At 37.6% G+C, this 16,392-nt stretch overlaps 1 protein-coding gene across 4 annotated transcripts in view; it reads left to right on the top strand.

The window, feature by feature from the left end:
• Positions 1 to 16,392, top strand: part of LOC107680308 (unconventional myosin-VI-like) — a 58,689-nt gene that overhangs the window by 33,497 nt on the left and 8,800 nt on the right. For all 4 annotated transcript variants that reach the window (XM_016476152.1, XM_016476154.1, XM_016476153.1 and 1 more), the window contains exons 11-28: positions 1,914 to 2,094; positions 3,868 to 4,012; positions 4,100 to 4,257; positions 4,429 to 4,520; positions 5,122 to 5,194; positions 5,356 to 5,483; positions 5,567 to 5,662; positions 6,668 to 6,838; positions 9,017 to 9,055; positions 9,183 to 9,276; positions 10,537 to 10,667; positions 10,832 to 10,909; positions 11,776 to 11,905; positions 12,044 to 12,134; positions 12,927 to 13,077; positions 13,197 to 13,405; positions 14,073 to 14,151; positions 15,408 to 15,568. In XM_016476152.1, coding sequence (XP_016331638.1) covers positions 1,914 to 2,094; positions 3,868 to 4,012; positions 4,100 to 4,257; positions 4,429 to 4,520; positions 5,122 to 5,194; positions 5,356 to 5,483; positions 5,567 to 5,662; positions 6,668 to 6,838; positions 9,017 to 9,055; positions 9,183 to 9,276; positions 10,537 to 10,667; positions 10,832 to 10,909; positions 11,776 to 11,905; positions 12,044 to 12,134; positions 12,927 to 13,077; positions 13,197 to 13,405; positions 14,073 to 14,151; positions 15,408 to 15,568 — 2,207 coding nt within the window. The remainder of the gene's footprint in view (positions 1 to 1,913; positions 2,095 to 3,867; positions 4,013 to 4,099; positions 4,258 to 4,428; positions 4,521 to 5,121; positions 5,195 to 5,355; positions 5,484 to 5,566; positions 5,663 to 6,667; positions 6,839 to 9,016; positions 9,056 to 9,182; positions 9,277 to 10,536; positions 10,668 to 10,831; positions 10,910 to 11,775; positions 11,906 to 12,043; positions 12,135 to 12,926; positions 13,078 to 13,196; positions 13,406 to 14,072; positions 14,152 to 15,407; positions 15,569 to 16,392) is intronic.

Genomic DNA, 16,392 nt, shown 5'->3' with positions numbered 1-16,392 from the left:
GCGTTAAATATCGCATGCGATTTATCGTGCAGCCCTATTATATAGTATTATATTATATTATATTATATTATTACCAATTATGGACTTGTGTATTGCATGGAAAGTGGTTTAATTTAATTTCAATTTCAGTTCATCTCATTGTTTTTTGTTCCCGTAGTTAACAAACCTAAAGGAATATTCTGGGTTCAATAATTTTGATTTAAAAAAAAAAAAAAAAGCAACAATCTGGGTTACGCTGGTTACATATGAATTCTTTCTGTGTAAAACTATATCCAATTTTGTAACATTTTCTTGCCATTTCCATGTAGCACTTAAAAGCTTTAAGAATATGTTTGACCCAGATCTTGTAAAAAAAATGGGAACTTTCGATTCTTGGGAGCGAAATTGCCGCGGTTTTGGCTTGTCTTGGTTTTTTCTAAGGTAATGGGATATTTTTCTCTTAATATTCCTTTTTATGGTTTGCCACAAAATAGTAGTAGTAGTATTACAGCAGGGTGCACGTCTAGTGCACTTTTAAAATCCAGGTTAAAGCTATATAAAATTGAGGTTACTGTGACACCCTTGCTATACTTACAGTTTTTTGTGTCCATTAGCATTATCTGCTCCTCTCAGAAGACACATTTCTCTCTAGCAGCTGCATTTGTCTACCAAAATAAGTCCATCAGGCTCCTTTCAAATGTTTTTGAACAGAAGACGCAAATCCAAAATGCCAGCAACTTATCCATTTATTGACAATCGTTTTGGCTCAGGTTCATCATGTCATTTAAAAATATCCACAGTTACATCAGACTCCTGATTGTCATGAGGGGTTGGGAGTTTTGTGAAAGTCTTGATAGTAGTAATAATCTGTGGCTGTCACTGAATGTATCACACCTGAGCTCACAATTCACACTCTGCAAGACAACAGTCAAACCAGACTGCAGTTTAGGATGAGAAATGAACCGTGAGGAATCATTCCAACACACCACTGCTGCACTTGGATAATTCAAGAAATGATATCTGGTTTGTGCAGCATCTTGATGTTCAGATATGTGGACGACACCCCAGGGTCAAGAACAACATAAAACAACTACACACTACATCAAATTCACATGGGAAAATGTTGAGGACAACAAGTGCCTTTTTGCACTTTACAATAAAAGAGGGTGGAGTATCAGACATCAAAGACTATAGAAAACCTACATGCACCTGTCAGTTTCCTTTATTCTCAGATGAACTTCTATGACCTGAAAGTTTACATCTTTTTATATCTTTCAGTAAAGTTAATAGAAATATAATCATGATTATATATGCTAATGACAGGTTTTGTACATTTCAACCAGGAGACTAAAAGTGCGGTCACGGTTCTAAAATTCCTGTTGGATTTTGTCTGTGAATTTTTGCAGAACAACAGTGAATGTGACGGCATGCAACTACAAGGCCTCAAAGCATAAGAAAGCAGGAAACTAATGTAATTTAGGCTGTCTGCAGTTTCATTAGAGAGACTGAACAACTGCATTTCAGACATCTTCCCTCAGTTGACAAGGGCAAAGACAGTCTTGAGTTTCATGATGATGCGTTGTGGATACATTTGAGTGATTGATGAAGCTGCTTGATACACTGCTTCGTCAAAATGATGTGGCCGTTTCAGCTACACCAATTACTGACAGTTGTATAAAATCAAAGATATAGCCATGCATTATCCTCACACAAGCATTTTCCTGTGTCAGAACAGGAACGTGAGGAGCAATTCCCTATTAATGCCAGTGGTTTTGAAATGAAATTTTCAAGAGATACGGTATTGGTGTTCTGCTGCATAGTACTGAGTCACAAAACATTGAAATAAATTGATTGCACTTGCTGTGCTGAGTTTTATTAGTAGTCAGGCTCCTGGATAAACTCACAGGTTTCTTGACTTGCCCGTTGCTCCTCAGCATCTGAAGGCGGGCCCTCTGAAAGACCCTTTGCTGGATGATCATGCCGACTTTAACAGAATGTGTGTGGCCATGAAGAAGATCGGTCTGGGTGACACAGAGAAGTTCAACATGTTCAGGGTGGTGGCTGGGGTTTTGCACCTCGGAAACATTGATTTCGAAGAGGCTGGAAGCACCTCAGGTAAACGGAGAGCTATTAAAGTTATTAAAATCACACAGGTTTGGTGCTAACAGTTAAAATCCTCTTACGTGCTTATTCATTTAAAGACGTTCCCTCACAATAAACAAAAGTTGACATTAGCCATTATCTTAAAGGGGTCATATGATGCGATTTCAATTTTTCCTTTCTCTTTGGAGTGTTACAAGCTCTTGGTGCATAAAGAAGATCTGTAAAGTTGCAAAGACTAAAGTCTCAAATCCAAAGAGATATTCTTTATAAAAGTTAAGAGTCAACCACGCCTACCTAAAACGGCTCGTTCTAACACGCCCCCACATGTCTACGTCACGATGTGGGAAGATTTGCATAACACCGCCCAAATGTTCACGCAAAGAAAGAAGGCGTAACTTTGATTCTCGCTGTAGTATTGTTGCTGCCGCCGCCACCATGTCGTGAAGACACTGTGTTTTTCGTTGTGAAAGCGAAACTACTTTGTTTGGCCCTCCAAAAGAGGACACGACTAGAAATCAGTGGTTAAGTTGTATTTACAACACTGTTCCAGAACAGTTCAACCCAAATATTCAGATGTGTGCAGCGCATTTTATGGAGGACTGTTTCCTGATCCTGGGAGAGTAGACTACAATGCCGGCTGTTCTGACTCACAGACTGTAAGTACGTTTTTTTTATATTTAAAGAATTTGCCACTGACGATTCAAATGCGAGTTTTGAGCAGTGTAGAGTAGCGCTTGTTGTTTGTCATTTCTCCGATCACAAATGCAGACATGGTTTTATGTTTACGCGGCGCGATGCAACGCAACATGTAAAAAGACAGTATAAAGCCCTATTCGCACGGGATTTGTATTATCTGGGGACCTTGTGTGATTTTGAAATTACCCCCCCACATCTGAATTTCATGTGGTGCATTCGCACGGGATAAGCGAAGCCTGTGATTTTACTCGAATTTACTGACTTATCTCCCGGATACCCGGATGTCAAGGCTTTGAGAGTCCCGTTCTATGGTCCAGATGGATTTTTAAAAAAAGAAACTAATATAGTTTCGTGCGCTGTCATTTACATTTCACCTGGTTAAAATAATATCTCAAGCTTTATGCTTGATTTATTTGTAACACATTAACCTCAAAACCTTTTCAGCTTTCTCTTTCTGCAAATTGTATGGTGTAGCGATATGATGACAGCACCCAAAATACTATCAAACACTCCAACGCAGCTCCATTCTTCGCGGAAGATGGATAAAAAGGCGCACAGCAAACAAAAACCTCGAAAAATGATATGCGACCCGCCAAATGCTGGCCGAATCACAGAGATGCCGATTCGCACGGGACTAATATTATCACAGGACCTCGGTGTTCGGCGAAATATGGTAGGTCATTTGCGGGGGAATTTTTACTTTACAAATTACAGACATGGCCGATTCACACGGGATTAAGATCGCAGACAACCTCCGCAATTATTACAAATGACTGGAGGTCACCAGGTAATACTAATCCCGTGCGAATAGGGCTTTTGTTAGCGTGCAGACTTTTTTCCAAGCTCTTCACCTTTGGAATAATGTGGGTAACCAAACAGTTGCTGGTCCCCCACTGACTTTAATAGTAGGAAGAAAAAAAAAAAGAAAGTCACTGGGGAACCGCATAAACACATTTCATTACACCAAATACACAAAATAATGTTCTTTTTAGCAGCATCATATGACCCATTTAATTATATACCACATCTTGATGAAAATGAGGAAAAAATATGTTTTTATTTACTCTCACGTATGTTTGTGCGTTTCAGGTGGCTGTGTCTTGAAGAAGATATGCGGTCAGTCGTTAGAGTTCTGTGCGGAGCTGTTGGGTCTGGATGAGGAAGATCTGAGGGTCAGTCTGACCACCAGAGTCATGCACACAACTGCAGGGGGCGCTAAAGGCACAGCCATCAAGTAAGAGCCGCTCACGCCTTCTGACGAGTGGTTGAGCGGAGATGCTGGAGTCTAGTGGATAACCATGCACTTTGTCGTCTTCTGTAGGGTTCCTCTGAAGGTGGAGCAGGCCAGCAGTGCTCGTGATGCTCTGGCTAAAGCCATCTACAGCCGTCTCTTTGATCACGTGGTCACCAGGATCAACCAGTGCTTCCCCTTTGACTCGTCCTCTCACTTCATCGGTGTGCTGGACATCGCTGGCTTTGGTACAAGACGGTCTATGCTCGTCAACACAGTTTTGAGTCACCTGAGCCATTAATGTCATGTGGCTGGTCATTCAGATTGTCAGCAGGGGCCAGCTGTTAACTAACACTTAAGCTAACCAACCAGTCAACCCTGACTCCTGCTTATGCCAAACCTCATTTTGTCTTCCTCAGAGTATTTCGAGCACAACAGTTTTGAGCAGTTCTGCATTAACTACTGTAATGAGAAACTCCAGCAGTTCTTCAATGAGCGCATTCTCAAAGAGGCGAGTGATTTTCTGTAACGTTTTACATAAGTACATACATAAAGATTTTTAATATTTTACACTTTAAATTGATCAAAAGTGACAGCAAAAACATTTGTATTGCAAAAGATTTATATTGCAAATAAATACTGTTCATTTGAATTTTCTATTGAACAAATTGAACAATTCTATTTTTTTTTTGCTAATAATCAAAAATGCTCTTGAGCATTTATCAACTCTTCTCATTATCAACATACAGTAGGAATCAACTATTCACTTATCAAATTAACACAAAAACAACATGAAATTCAGATATTACAGAAACAAATTCAATAGATATGATACAGCCATTCAATAAAGATATATTAACCAATACAAACAATTATTGATTCACTGTTGTCTTTGCATTTTTTTACACAATATTATGTATTTGCCACAAGTTAAATGCATTTTGCTGTAAATAAACAGTTCTTGCAAGGACAAGTTTTTACACAATCATCCAAAACAGAGATGTTTTGATGCTGCAGTGATAAAAATGTTAGGTTGATTTGAGTCGAAATTGTCCATTGTAAGGAATGAACTGGACTGATGTTTTGTCGGTTGTCTTGTGTGTGGTCAACAGGAGCAGGAATTGTATCAGAGAGAAGGTCTTGGAGTCAATGAGGTCCATTACGTTGATAATCAGGACTGTATAGGTCTATCTCTTTTACACTACACTGATTTCATTGGGCATATGGGGTACAAAAATTACATCTGCACTCTTCTGCCTTTTAATACACCAGAATGCAGATACTTCTGGCAGCCTAAATGTGCTTGATGATTGTATGAATCTGCCTTTGTGTCTTCTTTTGTTCAGACTTGGTGGAAGCGAAGTTAGTTGGCATCTTGGATATCTTGGATGAAGAGAACCGGCTACCTCAACCCAGCGACCAGCACTTCACTGACACCATCCACAGCAAACACAAGGACCATTTCCGCCTGACTGTGAGTCACGCTTTACTCTACATCTCGTTCCAGCGGCGCACTCTGGTTTAGTGGCTGTATTTTTCAAATCTCTCGTCCCACAGGTTCCCAGGAAGTCCAAGCTGACAATGCACAGGAACGTCAGAGACGATGAGGGCTTCATCATAAGACACTTTGCTGGAGCAGTGTGCTATGAAACGGTATACACACTATCCATTCAGGGAGAAACCAAAACATTTTCAGATCTTCAATATTTGTTTTGCCAACTTCTTGATTGATTGAACGTTCATTCATAAATTGGGCATCAGTACTTCTGCTTTAGTCGCAATAACACTAATCTCCCTCGCCAGGCAAGGATTTATCAGTTTTCCCTCAATTTTTGCTCATTTCTCAGTTAAATTAGCTTGGTGGTAAATTTATATAAATAACCGTTAATATATATTTTACTGCTGTAAAAATGTATAAAAATTCAATAAAAATGGGCACATGAAACACAAATCCACTGCTGAAAATAATTAAACTAAATAAAACATTTTAACATTTTTAAAAAAATTATTAAAATAAAGCTATAATAACCCTTTCCATAATGAAACAGGTGATTAAAAACAATAATGAAAAACAAATTGTGTAATATCCATTTGATAGGACTGTTGGTCGAGTCAAGTCACCTGTATTTATATAGCTTTTTATACAATACTGTTTGTGTCAAAGCAACTTTACGGAGTCAAACAGGAAAATAGTTTGTCAATATTGCAAGAAGACAGTAACCGCAAACTGGAGTTTTTTTTATTAAGTGTGCAGAGCAACAAATGTTGGTAGATTTTGGATCTGACACAAGGGGGCGTTAACAGTTCAGTTAAACAGCCGAGACAATAATCTCAACATGGCAAACTATTAGACACAGGATGGGGTTAGTCAGTTATCCTTGAGGCACATGTGACCACATGTTCAATATTAATGCACTGTAGTTGACAAATGAACTATATTACTTGTGTTACTGAGATTTTACAATAATTCGATTTTATGCACTCTCCAGAAATCCCTAAATTCACTGTAATGCACACCCTTTTGTGTGTTCATTTATTCAAGGTTTTGTAATCGCTGTAAGTGCCGCATTTTGAACTAAAGCTTAAATTCAATTCCAGAAAAAGGAATTTAAAGTTCAGTTCTATGTGATTTAGACCATTTTCCCCTCTCTCTTTCAGACTCAGTTTGTGGAGAAGAATAACGACGCTCTTCACACGTCCTTGGCGAGTCTGGTGAGCGAGTCGAAGGATAAATTAATCAGAGAGCTCTTCGAGAACTCCAACCACTCCAAAGACACCAAGCAGAAGGCCGGCAAACTGAGCTTCATCAGTGTAGGCAACAAATTCAAGGTCAGCCTCAAAATCACTTAGTCTGACAGTCATTTGAGGAAAAAATCAGCAGGGATTGCCATACGGCCTAATGTGATTATTAAACTTCAGAAGAGTGTTATATAATTAAATTAACGTGAGCACTGCTCATTCAAAGTCAAAATGCGGCGCTATTGCGCATTCACACAATTTCAGAGCCGTTCACAATTAATGAATAGCTACTGCTGTGAATAATCGATTGCTTGTGATCTACTATTGAATTATGACAATGTTTGCTTTATGGTGTTTGTATTGTAATATGTTGTACATGGAAGTGTGCATATTTTATTTTGATTACACAATAAACTGTACCTGGCATTTAATTCGCCATAAACTCTTCTCTCTGGGCCGTCCCGTGAAGGAAAGACTAAGAACATTATTCCGCACATTCAATATATTGAATTTGCGGGCATCACCACAATAATCTTTTTAGAGCCTTTCTTTAAAAACATTATTAATGTATTGGCAAAATCCAATTTCGATAGACCTATAAATCATACGTATTGATATATTAGTACTAGTGCTGTCAAATTTGGCGCGTTAATGCATGCGATTAATTTTTTCAGATTAACGCGTTAAAAATATTTAACGCAGGGGCGGAGCTAGGGTTAGCCACCCCACTCACAACTGCTGCTTCTGTCTCTACTTTTCTTGACAAGAATTGCGTTTATTGAGACGCAGAACGGGAGATTTTTCAGACACGCACTCCAACCTCAGCGCCAGGCGCTAGTAAAACAAGTGCAGAAAAGCTACAGGTGCTGAAGAGCTTCAGTAGAACTGCTGATGAGATGAGATGCTGTCAGGCCGTATGTCAGTAAAAACCACTTTTTACTGCACAAATGCAGTGGTGCACGCTGTAGCCTGTATCATTTCATATCAAAGCGCAAAAGAAACTATGAGCATGCAGTGTCGTAGTTATGTCATCAGTTAAGTCATGAAGTTACCAAAAAAGCAATTAAAGCTGCTTTAAAACTGTGCATGTATGTAAGTATTTGTCAGATTTAGGAACATGTCTCTGAAATGCAGTGGTTTTCCAAACTGGAGCAGCAGCACTGTCTCCCTCATCTAACACACCCGATGCACCTCGTCAGCTCATTGGTAGAGACTTTAAGAGCTGAAGTAGGCCAGAAAAGGTAAAGAGTTATGAGAAACTATGATGCGTGTCAGATCCGCGTCATGTTCAGCAGCAGCAGCCCTTAAAGCAGCCTAATAACCAGCTGCTGTGATGTCTGTTCATCAAAGAACAAAAGAAAAAAAAACAGGAAATCAGTAACTTTTGTAGCTTTAATGATTCATCTATATTTAATTTAGAATTTAATGTTTGATAACTTTATTCAATTTCTGTATATTTCCTACTGGCTGAAGGGCACAGGTAGCTGAATTATAATGGGCTTATGTGAAGTTTGTTTCAAGTTCACTTAAATTAAAAGTTGTTGTTTTTTTAAGTCTAATAAATGTTAAAATTGATAGCTCTCAAAGGATTCATCTATATTTAATTTAGAATTTAATGTTTGATAACTTTATTCAATTTCTGTATATTTCCTACTGGCTGAAGGGCACAGGTAGCTGAATTATAATGGGCTTATGTGAAGTTTGTTTCAAGTTCACTTAAATTAAAAGTTGTTGTTTTTTTAAGTCTAATAAATGTTAAAATTGATAGCTCTCAATTCTACTGTAATGTTGATTGGCTATAGTCAATGGTTCAATATTAGGGGGAAAAACTATTTCCTGGAGACATCAGTAGTATTGGTATCAGTGATACATACTCACCTTCAGTCATAAAAAAGATGCCATTAAACAATTATTGCAATATAAATGTATATTTAAAAACTTTAATGTTAGGTGGGATTAATTGCGATTAATGGTGGTTAATTTCAGAAAAATGTTGATTAATTGGTCATTTTTTTTTATTGATTGACAGCACTAATTAGTACAGTACATAAAACACTTTCAGTTCACATTGAATAAAGCATGTCTTGCAGCCACCCTGGTTTGCAGTTTAATTAAGTAAAAGAATCTGAGATACTGTACATGATTTATTTTGAGATTGTAGGGGGTTTTACTCTATAGACATGCATTATCAATGTTACTTGTAAAAGACTTAAAGTCTTACATTTCAAACCCCGAAGTTGTTTAATTTTTCGTATTTTTCTCTCACAGACACAGCTGAATATTCTTCTGGAAAAGCTGCACAGTACTGTGAGTCATCAAGCCCAACTTGTTATTGTTTTCAGTTTTAGCTAAATGTTACCGCATACATTAGCTGAAACAGTCCTGTTTTTCTGAATTACAGCAAGCCATGATTTGTGCTGCTCGTGTGTTTCAGGGTTCAAGTTTTGTCCGCTGTGTGAAGCCCAATCTGAAGATGGTCAGCCATCATTTTGAGGGCGCTCAGATTCTGTCTCAACTACAGTGCTCAGGTTAAGACACACACACACACAGTGCACACATATCACATTACACAGAGCTGCCAGCATCATTACATTGTTTCCTTCAGGATTTTGATTTGCACTTTCAAGATCAAGCTCAAATGGAGGTGTCCTGAGTTCTGACATACGAAAAGCCACCTAGAACTATTTCAGTAGCTGTTTATTATGAGTGCATAGTATTATGAGTTATTTATGACCTCATATTAATTAATAGACAACATGAAAAATGTTAATGTGACATTTGTTATGTTATGGTGAGGAAGGGAAGGTCAAGCCCATTATTTATCCCTATAAAGCCTACTGTACCATATCTGCTGAAAAACCTGTTGTACACAATCTTCTACATGCCTTTTATCATCTGATCGATAACTTGTACTTTTAGTATAATTGTAAAAACCCCTTCACGTAGTGGTTCACATGTGTTTTTGCTGTGAAATCTATACTGGTTTTGATACTGAAGTAAACATAAGAAAAAAAATGTAGTCAGTAATATTTCAAAATGAACACTTTTCACGCCACTTAGGTTTACTTAATTATCCATGCGTCATGTTTTTTTATTCTGTTCAAATTTTGAAGAATGTTTATTTAATAATCTCTCAGTCATCATAGTATTGCATTGCATAATATACCCCCCCACTATAATAAAACTGCAGAGCTTTGATCATAAAAACAAGCATTTAAATATCATCTTACTGAGACATAATATTGAGAGATATAGAGTAACAAATGATATTGATATGCATTTTACTGTATGTAGGTAGTCTGTTACTGTAGTCTGAAGTCATCAGGTACTGTTATAAAGATCTCATTCATTTACATTACATGCTGTCAGAATTTTATCTTACTTTTTGTCCACGTTTTTGCTTAGTTTGGGCCTCTGAATAATATTGAGGTGTTTTTTGAGCTCCATATTCTCACTAAAAGCCTAATGTACCGAATATGATACTCTACAGAAAACACACGTGCAATCTTTTTTTATATTATTTTATTTTGAGTAAACGTTGCATAAACTGTTCCATTTCAAAAAATGATATATTTAAGACTATTATTTCAACTTGTAAGGCTTTATGGAGTTAAAATTCAACAAGGTTGTAAATTATTTAAGTGTCAAGGGACAAAGAAAAATACTGACATACTACATGTGAGAAGCTTTCTTGGTGTCAGGGTTAAATGTATTAATATTCTAATATAATATACTGCTTGTGTGTTCTCTCGCTGTGTGTCTGAGAGTTTCTGTGTTTGTGTGCTCAGGGATGGTGTCAGTACTGGATCTGATGCAGGGCGGCTTCCCCTCTCGAGCGCCGTTCCACGAGCTCTACAACATGTACAAGCAGTACATGCCCGCCAAACTGACACGGCTCGACCCGCGACTCTTCTGCAAGGTGTGTGTTACATACAGTCAGTGTGTAAATGCATGTGCAGGTCAGGATGATGTTGTTCTGTGTGCTGGTAAGGTTTCTCAGACAACTACGGTTGAGTGTAATAGTCGCTCTATAATATTATTTAGATATTAATAGCATTTTTATTTTTTTTTTCTGCTCAACAGGCTTTGTTCAAAGCTCTCGGCCTGAATGAAAATGATTATAAATTTGGTTTGACAAAAGTTTTCTTCAGACCTGGAAAGGTGATGTATCTTCCTTATATGATTTTTTTTTTTTTTTATATATATATTTTATTTATTTATTGTTTTTCGAACTGTGTCTCATGATGATAAATGTGCAGGTCATATTTTACACTAAACACGTTTTACACGTTTGGACAAAGAAAAGTCTAATAACATGGTGTACAGTATAAGTTTAATGAAAAAATCTTAATGGTCTTAATAATATGTGACCCTGGAGCACAAAACCAGTCATAAGGGTCAATTTTCTGAAATTGAGATTTATACATCATCTGAAAGCTGAATAAATAATCTTTCCATTGATGTATGGTTTGTTAGGATAGGACAATATTTGGCTGAGATGCAACTATTTGAAAATCTGGAATCTGAGGGTGCAAAAAAATCTAAATATTGAGAAAATCATCTTTAAAGTTGTCCAAATGAAGTTCTTAGCAATGCATATTACTAATCAAAAATTAAGTTTTGATATATTTATGGTAGGAAATTTACAAAATATCTTCATGGAACATGATCTTTACTTAATATCCTAATGATTTTTGGCATTAAAGATAAATCGATAATTTTGACCCGTACAATGTTTTTTTGGCTATTGCTACAAATATACCCCAGCGACTTAAGACTGCTTTTGTGCTCCAGGATCACATATCACAATGTTCGTTCTGTCAAATGTGTTTTTTTTTTCTTTCGATTTTGGGATGAAATATGACTCATTAATTCTGATTGAATTCATCCTGATATATCTTTGTGATGGAAATCTTTATTAGTGTATCCTATTTCTGATTGTAGAATAGGAATGGTAGATAATTGTATTTTTCTTCACTTGTGACCATAAGTTCATGCAGTTTATTGACTGGTTTGATGTTACTCAGTTTGCGGAGTTCGATCAGATCATGAAGTCAGATCCAGATCATCTGGCTGAACTGGTGAAACGTGTCAATAAATGGCTCATCTGCAGCCGCTGGAAGAAGGTGCAGTGGTGCGCCCTGTCCGTCATTAAACGTACGTAACAAACGGATTAATTAGGACCTCAAGTCTATATACACATACAGAGGAGAACCAATTCTGCAGAAATTAAGAAGGAGGGAAAAAATTACCCATTGGTCCACAGTGTTTAATGTGGTTTTCATGCTCTGTCAGTGAAAAACAAGATGCTGTACCGAGCCAAAGCGTGCATCCAGATGCAGAAGACTGTTCGCATGTGGCTGTGCAAGAGGAAGCACAAACCACGGTGGGCGGCACTTCCTCTCCTCTTCAGTGTTTGTTAGTGATTGAAAATAGTGGCATGCTGTCAGTTACTGCAGGAAATCATTCATGATGTGTTTACAGTAATACATTCACTATAAGTCTAGCAGGCAAATTAGTAAATAAACATTTGAAATATGCTAATATCAAGCTGTAATCATATAACTATAACACTTAAACATGTTGGTATTAGACTGCTGTGATGGAAATCGCTTACCCTGTTTATGTACATGTATATACAATTCTCTATTTTAAATGACAAATTAAAAACTAAACATGGTTATCTTTTGTTTGGTAAAATTAAAGCAAACTCCAACATTAATTACATTAACGCATGTAGGTTAGTACGAGTAGTACTTTTTTGTTTTTAAACAAGGATGCATTAAATTGATCAAAAGCGACAAAATATGAAGCAGCACAACTGTTTTCAACATTGATAATAATCATGTTTCTTGAGCAGCAAATCAGCATCTTAGAATGATTTCTGAAGGATCGTGTGACACTGAAGACTGGAGTAAATTTAGCTTTTCCATAATTGTAATAAAAATTGTAATAATGTTTTACAATATTGCAGTTTTTACTGTAATTCTGTCAATTCCAAAAAATGTAGCCTTGGCGAATGAAAGCGAAAAAAACTTTCGAACAGTAGTGTAGCTGAAATGATTTTCTGTGCTCCTCGGATGCTGCGTGTAAAACTGTTGAAACGTCAGAAAAACTCGAGTGGAAGTGAACAGCGTTAATGTGTGTGTGTGTGTGTGTGTGTGTGTGTGTGTGTTAGGATCGATGGGCTGGTGAAGGCATGTAACCTGAAGAAGAGGATGGAGAAGCTGAATGAGGTGGTGTCTGGACTAAAGGAGGGAAAACAGGAGATGAGTAAACACATGCAGGAACTCGATTCCTCGATCAGCGCCCACATATTCAAGATTAAGGTGTGCATCAGAGAGACTGAGTCCTGTCCTGAACATATTCCTGAAAACCCCTATTACTCATTGAATCTGAAAGGGCTGTAGATGAAGAACTGTGTCCTGTATGCATCTTCTCTGTCTAGAACACTGTAATGAGCCGCATAGACATCGACCATGAGCACCAGGCTCTGGTCACTCGCTCGCAGGAGCTGCTCAGCGTCATGCAGAAGAAGAAGCAGGAGGAGGAGGAGATGGAGCATCTGAGGAGAATCCAAGAGGAAATGGAAAGAGAGAGGAAGAGACGCGAGGAAGAGGAGCAGAAGCGTAAACAAGAGGAAGAGGAAAGACGCCTGTGAGTAGACAGAAATCATTTATTCACCTTCATGTCGTTCCTAACCCAGATTACTTTATTTCAGTGAAACAGAAAACATGGATTTTTTAAAATCATATACCAGCCAGTATTTTCTATATGATAACAGTGGATGAGGACCATAAAGCACTTTCAGGAAAGTCTATCCACTGTAGCTCTCAGGTCAAATGTTGGTGCCATTGCTGACTTAATGAACTGAAACTGTTTTACTTCTGTACCTTTAAGACTTCTATATGTAAATGACCTGTTACAATTGGCTAATTTGTTTACATATGCATTGTGAGGGGAAAAAATCTGAATTTAATGAAAGTTTGCATGAAAGTAACATTCTAAATGCATATAATAGTTCATATTCTTCATATAGACACATTTTACTTTTATTTCTTTATTTGTATTTTTTTTATCTATAATCAAAATATCAACTCAATCTCCCAGTGAAATATCAGGCTTCTCTCTGGTGACGTATGCCGGACTTCTTCAATCATTTAGTTTGCGTAATCTCTAAGATGCACAGAACCAAGTCTCGCCTTACTTTTTTTTTCTTTTCTGATAACTCATTTCACTTGGATATACAGCACAATTCACAGCAATAATTCTGACATTGCTGTCTCCAGCTCAGCTGAAGCTTCTATCTGTCTGTCTGTTTTAGGAAATCGGAGATGGAGTTGAAGAGGAAACATGAAGAGGAAGAGCGCAAGAAAAGAGAGGAGGAGGAGAGGAGACTGCAGGTGACCTCAGCTTTACACGGCACATTATTTCTTCTGCATTTTCCCTTCACGTTCACGCTAAAGCAGGGTCTGAAAATAACCTTTAGTCACACCTGCCAATAGGTGAGAATTTCCTGGCCAGGAATGTTTCTTAAAGCGTTAGTTCACCCAAAAATGAAAATTAGCCCATGAATTACTCGCCCTCAAGGCATCCTAGGTGTATATGACTTTCTTCTTTCAGACGAATCCAGTCGGAGTTATATTAAAAATTGTCTTTGATCTTCCAAGCTGTTTAATGGCAGTCAGCGGGTGTTGCAGTGCATCAGTCCAAAAGAGGTTAAATAAAGTGCATCCATCCATAATAAAACGTTTCTCACACGGCTCCGGGGGTGAACAAAGGCCTCCTGTTGCGAATCGATGTGTTTTTGTAAGAAAAATAACCATATTTAAAACGTAATAATCAGTTTAATCTAGCTTGCTCTCACTGTTGTAAACGGAAGCAGCTCCGGGCGGATGACGTATTTTGGATTGCTGTTATTAAAAAAATATGTTTTTGCACCTATGAGAATAAGATTATTTAGCCTTGCATGTTTGCGATGTCCAGTATCATATAGCCAATCTCATACTAACTCTTGTAAAAATACCAAGTTCTGTCATTAAACTCTAAATGGCGCAGGCTGAAGGGTCCTTAACGTAACTGATGATATTCTTAGCATTAAACGACTTATCACAAGCTGATTGGTTCATGTTGCATACACAGCCAATGAGCTTGCTGCTTTACATTTAAATGGCTGATTAGCATTCGCTTGAGCATTGCAGCGCACTTTCAGAGTTCCTCTGAAATCCTCCACCTTCCCCAGCTCCACCTGTATAGATCTGCTACGGGTTATTTTATATGCTATTTGTGCAGCAGCAGTATGTCTTAAATACTCACAGCACCATATCGGCTTATGTATTGGCAGTAGCAAGTTCCTGTACTTGCTTAATCTACAAATACAGCAATAACCAACAGCAGCAGATCTGTTCCGCTAAATACATTAACATTGTCATATCCATTACCATGCTAAAATCTTCAGAGAGTTCTCATGATAGAAATATTTATACATTAATTTGGAGCAGCACTGTTTGGTGTTGATTAATAAGAGAATACAAAAAATCTCAATAGCTGTTTGAATTTATGTACTGTAAATGCCACCTGCATTTTTGTGTTGGTGTAAACAGGCCTTTAGTAATGAGACTTGATTTGTGCCGTGTGTCCCTGTGGGCATGTTTGTCAGGAGGAGATGGAGCTGCAGCTGCAGGAGGAGAGGGAGCAGGAGGCGGTCCGACAGACTGTGCTGGAACAAGAGCGGCGAGACCGAGAGCTGGCCCTGCGGATCGCCCAGAGCGAGGCTGAGCTCATCCCAGAGGAGACGCCCGTGGAAGCCGGACTGCGCAGGTATCTGCGTGCCTCTGAACCAAGCAAATGGCATACCTTCAGATATTTACCCAGCACACCCTGCAGCTAAACATGCCCCATAGAGCAATCTTACATCAATACTGACTCCAGTGGGCTGAGGAAAAAAATGCATTATACCAATGAATTACAATGCATGTAACATTACACATGCATTTGTATGTCAGCGTGTTTCTTGTCATACAAACACATTCAATCACAGCTGCAGGTTAAAGGAATGTTCTGGGTTCAATGCAAGTTAATGGCAGCATCTGTAAGTGAAAACAACGACAAATCACATTGAAGTCGACTAGCAGGGCAGAACCAGATGTTAATTAGATAACAATTTAGACAACATTCTCATAATAATAATTCAAATCTTTGCTGAAGATTTAATGAAAATTGATCAAAAATTAGCGTAAAGACTATAATGTTACAAAAGATTTCAATTTCAAATAAATGCTGTTCTTTCATCAAAGAAAATGTATCAAAATATTAAGAACTGTTTTCAACATTTTTATAATAGCACATTATATATTTAATAGCACTGTAAACTCAAATATGTCAAAAAGTCTAGTATATTTTTAATTCCTCATGATTTGACCCCTTTCTACGGTGGCCGAGAAGTGCAAAACAAATCACAATTCTGAAAACAAAATAACAAATTACAAACGTAAATGCAAGTCTAAAAAACAAAATAACAATTCAGAAAGCACAACAACAATTCAGAAAACATTATAACAAGTCAGAATACAAAATAACAAGTCAGAAAACACAACGACAAATCCGAAAACAAATTAACAAGTCAGAAAACACAACGACAAATC

Source organism: Sinocyclocheilus anshuiensis, unplaced genomic scaffold (genome assembly GCF_001515605.1).
Source record: "Sinocyclocheilus anshuiensis isolate Anshui unplaced genomic scaffold, SAMN03320099.WGS_v1.1 scaffold1161, whole genome shotgun sequence".
NCBI classification, from domain to species: Eukaryota; Metazoa; Chordata; class Actinopteri; order Cypriniformes; family Cyprinidae; genus Sinocyclocheilus; species Sinocyclocheilus anshuiensis.
This window is presented reverse-complemented; position numbering and strand designations above follow the sequence as displayed.